General features: G+C 36.6%; 1 protein-coding gene across 14 annotated transcripts in view; it reads left to right on the top strand.

Annotated features, from left to right (window-relative positions):
* Mrrf (mitochondrial ribosome recycling factor) overlaps window positions 1-8813 on the top strand; it is a 51391-nt gene that overhangs the window by 8495 nt on the left and 34083 nt on the right. For 8 of the 14 annotated variants that reach the window (XR_001504759.2, XM_015497626.2, XM_015497623.2 and 5 more), the window contains 2 exons: window positions 2862-3017; window positions 7784-7902. Coding sequence is in view for 13 of the 14 variants with exons in the window: in XM_015497626.2 (XP_015353112.1) it covers window positions 2862-3017; window positions 7784-7902 (275 nt within the window). In the remaining variant the exon portion in view is untranslated. Of the gene's footprint in view, window positions 1-47; window positions 118-2206; window positions 2305-2861; window positions 3018-7783; window positions 7903-8813 lie in introns of all 14 variants that reach the window. The other 6 variants (XM_015497630.2, XM_048813135.1, XM_048813134.1 and 3 more) reach the window with 3 other exon arrangements.

Raw genomic sequence — 8813 nt, 5'->3', positions numbered from 1 at the left:
TATATATATATAGTATTATAAATAATAAATATATATATATATTTTAGTTTTTGGTGGACACAACATCTTTGTTTGTATATGGTCCTGAGGCTCAAACCCGGGCCGCACGCATGCCAGGTGAGCGCGCTACTGCTTGAGCCACATCCCCAGCCCACCTTACTTGTTCTTGATACATAATTTGCATGTACATTTCTTGATATATAATCTGCATATATGTTTCTGGATTTATTAAGTTTATATTTAGGATTAAGTATCAGGATTTTTTAGTTTATATTTCTATGTGAGATTAGCCTTAATGTAACTTTTCTAATATTGATGGGCATAAAAGTTTTCTTTATTATTGTTGTCTGTTTTTAACATTAAGAGTATATTAGCCTCACGATATAAATAGGGGAATGCATCTCTCTTTTCTTTTTATTCTTTATTTATTTATGCTCCTGGGGATTTAGCTCAGGGTTGCTTTACCATTAAGCTGCATCCCCAGCTCTCTTTATTTTATTATTTTGAGACAGGGTCTTGCTAATTTGCTTAGGGTCTTGCTAAATTGCTCAGGTTGGCCTCAGACTTGTGTTCTTGCCTTAGCTTCCCAAATCTTGCCCACCATGCCCAGCTGTTCTTTTCTTATAGGAACTCAATCCTATAAGTTTCTATTTAAACACAACTTTGAGTACTTCCAACAGGTTTTTGGTTGACAGTATTTTTATTATGCTCATTTCTGTGCATTTTATAATTTCCATTTTATATTTCTCTTGATAATTTTCATACAATGAAATCACATGTGAAACCAGCACCCAAATTAAAGAATAGAACATTCTTAGCACGTCAAAGACCCCTCTGTGTTCCCATCTAGTAAGTACCACCTTTTACCCCTTGCAATTAATTATCATTGTGATTTCTAATGGCATAGGTTTGTTTTGTACTGTTCAGTGTATTTTTTTTGTATATGGCTTCTGTATTGTAAGTCTGAACTTTTTTTTATCTGGTCTCTTTTCAAATTCTTTGAAGTTGTAGAGCATTCTCTCTCGTGGCTGCATGGCATTTCATTCCTAAATACCACTGTTTATCTATTTTAATATTAATGGACATCTCTTTAAATTTTTAACTGGATACTTCATTTAAAGAGTCTTAAGTTGTGGCTAGGGATGTGGCTCAGTGGTAGAGTGCTTGCCTGGCATGTATGCCTTGAGTTTGATTGCCAGCAACATTAAAAAAAAGTGTCAGAAGTTGTGCACAGGGCCCTAGGCTTTATCCCAAACACCAAGGGAAAAAAAGATATTTAAAAAAAAAAAAAAAGGTTGAAGATATTATTTCCATTGTGTCTGGCTCCTGCTGTTATTCTTAGAAAGTATTCTAAATTTTGATCCCTTATGGATTATTTGTCTTTTCTCTGGCCTTTTCAATATTTCTGTCCTTGGTTTTCTACAATCATAAGATGTCTAGGTATAGGTTTACTTTTATTATTAAGTTCCTGTTTGGAACTTGCATTTCTGAATTTAAACATCAGTATCTTTCAGCAGTTCTAAAAAAATTCTTAGCTATTAGCCTATTAACTCAAGAGTAATAGTGTTTCAAGCATGATGGTGACATGAGTAAATGAATAAATGTTTTTTGAAAAATCATTGTGCTGTTTACTGCTTGGTTACTTTGGGGAAGAGATTTAAATGACTTTTGCCTTCGATTCTCATCTGTACACTGGACACAATAATCATCTCTATTCTTCCTACCTCAGAGAGCTATTTTGAATATCAAATAGAAGAATGTACTCAATTGTATTGGAAATTAGAATATGCTATAGAAGTAGCACAGGATTGAGCTCACTGTAGATACTCAATAAAATTTGTTGAGTGACTAAAAAGTTTGTCAGATATTTAATGATAGTATAATATTCATTATCAAAGGTATTATTTAAATGTTTTTTGCTCTTTTTATCCTTTCTTGGGCCCATAGAAAATACAAGAATATTTGTGTCACATAACATTATAAAATGCATATGGAAAATCACTATGATGGTTTAGACACAAAATAAAATTTTACTCAGCTTCCAGAGCAGTTGATTTTCTAAAATATAAGCCATTTTCACTTATCATTGGTAACATTTAATGTCTCTAAACTACTCTTCTTTGTACCAGCCAACTAATGTTCTGTGTAACCTTGTCTTAATATTCATTTTTAAATGAGTTAATATATTTCCTCTCTCTCCAATTAGATTTTGTAGAGATGGTCTAATGCAAAGTTCATGGATTTAAAATTAGGCAGTTTGGGGACCAAATCTTGACTTTATCATTTCCTGACCGGTGACATTAGGCAAGTCACTTTACCTCTCTCATCTTCTGTTTATTTTTCTGAAAAATAAGGAATGGATTACTTATGGATTTCCTGCGGTGTGGGTAGTACTGTTTTAGGTATTTGAATGACTTAATTTATATTCTTGTAGCAATTTTACAACACAGGTATTAATATTTCTCTGTTTTACAAGTAGAGAAACTGATACTGAAGAAGATTGAATAACTTGTGTAGTGTCAAAAGATAGTCTGTGTTATAACCAGGATTTTATGACAAGGTCAGGCACATTCAGAGTGATATGGCCATAGACTACAGCCGGGATTTTAACCTGAACTTTCTAATTATAAAGTCTGTGCCCTCTTTAATGTCTACAAAAATGTTTAGCACAGCACAGTGCTGGGTACATAGTGATATTTAATAAATAGAGGCTCTCTTTTATAGGGCCAAGGTAATATTTTATAATTTTATAGCACTTGACATTTTGCCCTGCACACAGTAGGCACTTTTATAAATCAGTTTCTTATTGTTTGTTTATGCTGCTGTTTTTTTTTTTTTTTAACTGAATGTTGACTTTCTAGCTAAAGGAAAAGGACTGTCCCAAACCAGAGTGAATATTAACATAACCTTGGTTGAGGATATAATAAACTTGGAAGAGGTGGATGAAGAAATGAAATCTGTGATAGAAGCACTTAAGGATACTTTCAATAAGACTCTCAATATAAGGACCTCACCAGGTTAGTATCTGAGCATTGCTTTGTGTATGTTGCAGGCTAACGGTGGGGGAGCATGGCTTTGGCTGAGCTGAGTTTTAGTCCCACTTTTGACACTGATTACCCACCAATTAGTTTACTATTAGTTTACTAATATTAGTTTACTTTTCAGACCCTCAATTTCCTTGTCTGATTCTTACCTTATAGTGTTGAGGCGGGTATTAAAATAGATACAGTGCTTACACATTGTTAACACTACATTTTTTTTATCCATTCAGCAAATATTTTTCTACTGTGAATGAGGCTTTGTGCTAATGCACAGTAGTGAACAAATAGTCATGGTCTTTGTTCTAATGGAATTTACTTTTAAGAAAACAGGGAGTTTTATTGTGATTACAGTATAAACACATCTAGGTATTTAGACTCATGATCTGATACCTTTTGTCTGATTTTTCCACTTTGTCCTATTTGGTAGTTCTTATCCCTTATTGGGAACCAAATGGCTGCAAACCTGCCCACCTGAGGCTTTTCTATACCCCTGAGCTTGACCAGGAAGATTCCATTTGGGTTAATAACTTCCTGAAAGTGACTTTTCTAAGTGGGAAATGTCAGAACTGTCTAGGGGAACTGTTTGCAGATGTGATAGAGAAGTGAGTTGTCAGCTAATGGTGCAAGCAGGCAGGAAAAATCCAATTGCTGTTAAATTGGCCTTTTGCAAATTGTCATCATCCTATAGTTAAGCCTGGGACCCCCTCTAAAGGTATCTATGGAGCTGGGGCCGCTCCCACTCACATCTTGATTGGAGAAGTTCATAAGGAAGCTAGAAAGTATTTCATGAACTAATTCTAAAAGAAGCCTAGTGAAAAATACACAGCTTCATTTATAAACACTATCAGAAACATACGGAGTTCAGAGATGAGATCCAGTGTGAAAGTGGAAGACCATTCCCGTCATTTGTCAACCTTTGGAATGGTGCATTTCTGCCTTTGCTGACAGTAGAGCGTGCCGTCCACTCTCTCCCAACTGTTTATTTTAAACTTGCTTATTATTTTAGGTATGAAGCTGATAAAGTGCTGTGTCTCCCTTGTGCTTTCTGGCCTGTTAACATTCTGCAGTCGAAACCAGAGAACAGTTTGAGAGGAGCTCAGGGAGAAATGTGATACTTAAAATTAGCCAGCAAGCTCCACTCTTGTTGAACTTAAAAAGATGATGGGCCTGGAAAGAGGTTGGGAGTGTAATTTGTTAAATGTTAACCTCTGAGAAAATGAGGGGCAGGAATGAGGCTGAGGGAGATTCTCACTGGGGACGGATTGAGGGAACAGGATTTGATGCATTATGTTGATACAGATTTAGGGAATGGGAACCACCACAATTGCATGCCTAAATGCCCATGTTGGGACTTCTGTGGCAGAGGATCTTATGGCAAATCAGGAAGGCTGAGTTAAGATCCATTTTCAAAAGGCCTCCCATTGGTATTTCCTCTTTGCTTCTTTTTCTTTAGGGTTATGTTTGTGTGACATTATGGGTAGAACTTGGAGCCGTAAAGAGACTGGGTGAAACAGGTTAAAACCTAGGCAGTCTTTTTTTTCCAGATTCTCTGTATCATCTTTCATTGCTGTCTAAACCAGCAGATTCTTTTCTTCTTACACTTTCATGTCTAAATTTTTATCTTCAAGATAGTGACACCTTTTAACAGTTGTCTGAGATATGGTTGTTTTGTTTGTTCTTTTCCTCTTTTCCTTTCATCTGTCTCTTCTTCCATCCATCCATTTACTAATGGTAGCGTTATTGACCACTTATTCTCTGCTGCTTATTTAAAATTTCTTTTTCTTTTTTTTTGGTATTAGGGATTGAATCCCAGAGGCACTTTGGCACTTAGATACATCTCCAGCCATTTTTATTTTTTATTTTGAGACAGGGTCTCATTGAGTTGCCGAGGACCTTGCTAAGTTGCTGAGTCTAGCCTTGAACTTGTGATCCTCCTGCTTCAGCCTCCTCAGTCACTGGGATTACAGGCATGCACCACCATGTCTGGCTGTTTGCTGTTTAATAGGTCATTTGGAGATTAGAGAAAAGAAACATTGTTTCTGCCTTTCAAAGTCTAACTTGAAGGAATAGACAAGTTAAGCAGAAGATTTAAAACCATACAGCAGAGCCATACAGAGTGGTGAGGATTATGACTTTGGAGATGGTCAGACTTGAGTTGAATTTAGGCTCCATTACTAAGAGCTGTCATAACCTTGAGAAAGCTACTCTCTATGTCTTATATTTCTTCATCTATAAAATGGTGGAAGTAATAATAACTGTATTATAGGATTATTGTTATAATGAAAGCCAGTAAATTATGCAAAGCATTTAGCATGATATGTTTGCACATAGGAGTATTCAGTAAGTTCAAGTTATCATTATTATTTATAGAAATGTATGCAGGATTCTTAGGGCCTTATATTAGGGGTTTGTAATCTAGCTGAGGTCAGAAAAGATTTCTGTTATTAGCTGCTAGTATAGCTGACTGTTAATGAATGATCAGGAGTTATCTGAGCAGAAAGGAAGGAAGGTATTTGAGCAGTAGAAGAAAAATATGCAAGGGTCCTGAGGTGAGAAAAGTATTTTAGAGGAATTTTAAGTAGGTCAGTTTGTTTCAAATATAGAAAAATGTCAATAGGAATAATAGTTAACATCATTGGGACATAGTTACAAAGGCTTTTCATATACTCTTGAATCCTCATTAAAAAGCCTATAAATGGCAGCTGGGTGTGGTGGCGCATGCCTGTAATCCCAGTGACTCAGAGGCTGAGGCAAGAGGATTGCAAGTTGGAGGCCAGCCTCAGCAACTTAGCAAGGCCTTAAGCAACTTAGCAAGACCCTGTCTTAAAATAAAACATAAAGAAAAGGGCTGGGGATGTAGTTCAGTGGTAAAGTGCCCCTGGATTATTTCCCTAGTACCAAAAAAACCCAACCAACCAAACAAACAAACAAAACTCAAAAAACCCTATAAATACAATTTTTCATGTCCCATTTAGAGATAAGGAAACAGAAGCACATAAAGTTGAAGGGATCTGCCCAAGGTATCACCATCTTGAAGTGGCAGAGTTGGTATTTGAACTTAGGTCTTTGGTCTGTAGAATCATGGCAACTTTACCATTTATGCCTTCTGGATTTTCCTGATTGAAGCTCTTAAGATCAACAACCTTCTATCTTGTGATGATATTGAATACAACTGAGTACTTCAGATCACATCTTTGGGCCATAGTATTGTACTGCATTCTAACAGTATATTACCAGGACAACTCCAGTTTATTTAAGACTTGTTCTCCCAACTCCCCTTGTGTTGAATGAGCCACCCATGAGTGGTTCCTACTGTGAATGGTAAGGGTTTTCTTCTCATTATCATTTGCATGGGAAGCCAGTAAGTGTGAATAATGTCCTCTCTGTAGCTTACTTTATTGCTTGCCTTCTTGGATTTCTGGAAATTTTGCCCAGAGTTTTCCAGAATTTAGAGGGAGATAAAGATCAGATCCAGGATAATAATGAAGTATTAATAGAGTTTTTGTTTGTTTATTTTCAAATAGGCTTGCTTCTAAAGGGGATATGGGCACCAATATTAAGAGTGGCATAAGGGAATGGTTGTAAACCTGGCTGTGTGTCAGAATCATGTGATGAAGTTAAAAAATTCAGACTCCCCCTAAATCACAAATTCCTAAGTCTCTGCATAATCAGGATCTCTGGGGTAGGGTCAAAGAATCTAAATTAAAAGACTCTGGTGATTCTGATTCACACCCAGATTTGAGTTCTACTTTTATAAGAACCTTGATCAAAATCAAAATTAAGCACAACCGAGTGTGAGTCTTGGTTCTTGATTTTTTTTTTCCTTTTGTTCTGTTGGTCCATTTATCCTTCTCAAATCTCCATTTTCTCATCTGAAAAGGTGAGGTAGCAATACAATGTTACAGGGTAACCTGTAACCTTTTTAATGCTAATTCTTGGGTATTTGTTAGATACTTGGTTGTGCATATTTAGCTACAATCCATTAGCTACAGTACTCACTTTAATTCTGTAAGGTGTTTTTTTGTTCTTTTAAACTGAGCTGGAAACCACGGTGCAGATAAAATTAGTGACCTGCCAAGGATTTTTAAAAATCTTTTGTATTGGTACATTATAGTTGTACGTATTGATGGGATTTGTTGTTACATATTCATTTGTAGAAACAATGTAACAATATAATTTGATCAAATTACTCCCCAGCACTTATCTCACCCTCCCCCAACTCCTTGGCTCCTTTCCTCTATTGGTCTTATTTTGATTTTTAGGAGAGTACCTCGACTTTTGTTTTCCTTTTTCCTCTCCAGCTTCTGCACATGAGAGAAAACATATGACCCTTGACTTTTTGAGTTTGACTTATTTCGCTTAACATGATGGTCTCTAGTTCTACCCATTTTCCTGCAAATGCTATAATTTCATTTTTCCCTTATTTGCCAGAGGTTTTATAGCTATTAAATGGCATAGTTGCTGGAAGGGAAACAGTTCTTAGTGGTTTTAGTTCTGAAAGTTCTGTGTTGCAAGAAACCCCTGGGGTTCAGGTGAACCAGAATGGTTGTCCCCCTAGTTGCCAGAAAGGAATTTAACCAAATTGTATCATTTCAAGCTTTATATCACATGACACTGCTGCTTCTATGAGTCACACTGATAACGGATCCCTAAATGTTTATTGAATCTGGATTAGATAGAGAATTAGATGTGGAGTTTCTAAAGTTCTGCAGAATTCTAAAACCCTATAATTTTTCTTTTAGGATCCCTTGATCATATTACTGTGGTAACTGCTGATGGGAAGCTTGCTTTAAACCAGATCAGCCAGATCTCCATGAAGTCGCCACAGTTGATTTTGGTGAATATGGCCAGCTTCCCAGAGGTAAGATAGCCTTGCTGAAAGGGTCCCTCTCTGGTCTCTGTTGGAATAGACATTAGTAATAACATTAATGTCACTTTTATAGGAAAGACTTTCCTAATGTGTGCAATCTAAATTGTTCTTTCACATTTAACTCTCTTATACAGCACATTTTGTTGTTGTTATTGTTATTGTTGTTTTTATTGCAGATATCACTATTAATAGTTATACATAACTGAGTGCAGTGGCACATGCCTGTAATCCCAGAAGCTCAGGAGGCTGAGGCAGGAGGGTCACAGGTTCAAATTCAGCCTCAGCAACTTAGTGAGCCCTGTCTCAAACTAAAACATAAAAAGCAAAGGGCTGGGGATGTGGCTCAGTGGTTAAATTCCCCTGGGTTTAATCCTTGGTACAAAAAAAAAAAAAAAAAAAAAAGCTCATACATATATTTACATGCTTATCCCCCAAATTCCCCATAGCACTTTTATGAGATTGTAAGCTTGGAATGTAGGAATCATATCTAACATATTCATTGTGTCCAGCACCAAACACAGTGCTTGGCACATAATAAGTGCTCAGTAAACTTTCCTTGAGTGGATGAATACTATTAGGCTGATGGAAGGGAAAATCTTATTCCTGGTGTTTCTAAGGAGCAGAGAAGTGGGCAAAAAGAAAATTGTCAACTCTTTGTCCTTACTGGCCCCCTCCGAACCACTGTGCCTCTCTGCCTTGTTCATCTAATCCCATAGGCACTGCAGAACAATTTAGGGAATAGCCTCCTAATTACACAGCTTGAAGACCTCATCAGGCAGATTGTTTTACAGGGCCAGCCACTTCTGTTTTTAAATAGCAAATGGCATTGACAGAAGAAGCACTGGATTGGCCACCAGAGCATCTTATGAGGCAGAAAGAGATATTAACAGCTTAATTTTTTC

The sequence above is a fragment of the Marmota marmota genome, unplaced genomic scaffold (assembly GCF_001458135.2).
Source record: "Marmota marmota marmota unplaced genomic scaffold, marMar, whole genome shotgun sequence".
NCBI classification, from domain to species: domain Eukaryota; kingdom Metazoa; phylum Chordata; class Mammalia; order Rodentia; family Sciuridae; genus Marmota; species Marmota marmota.
This window is presented reverse-complemented; position numbering and strand designations above follow the sequence as displayed.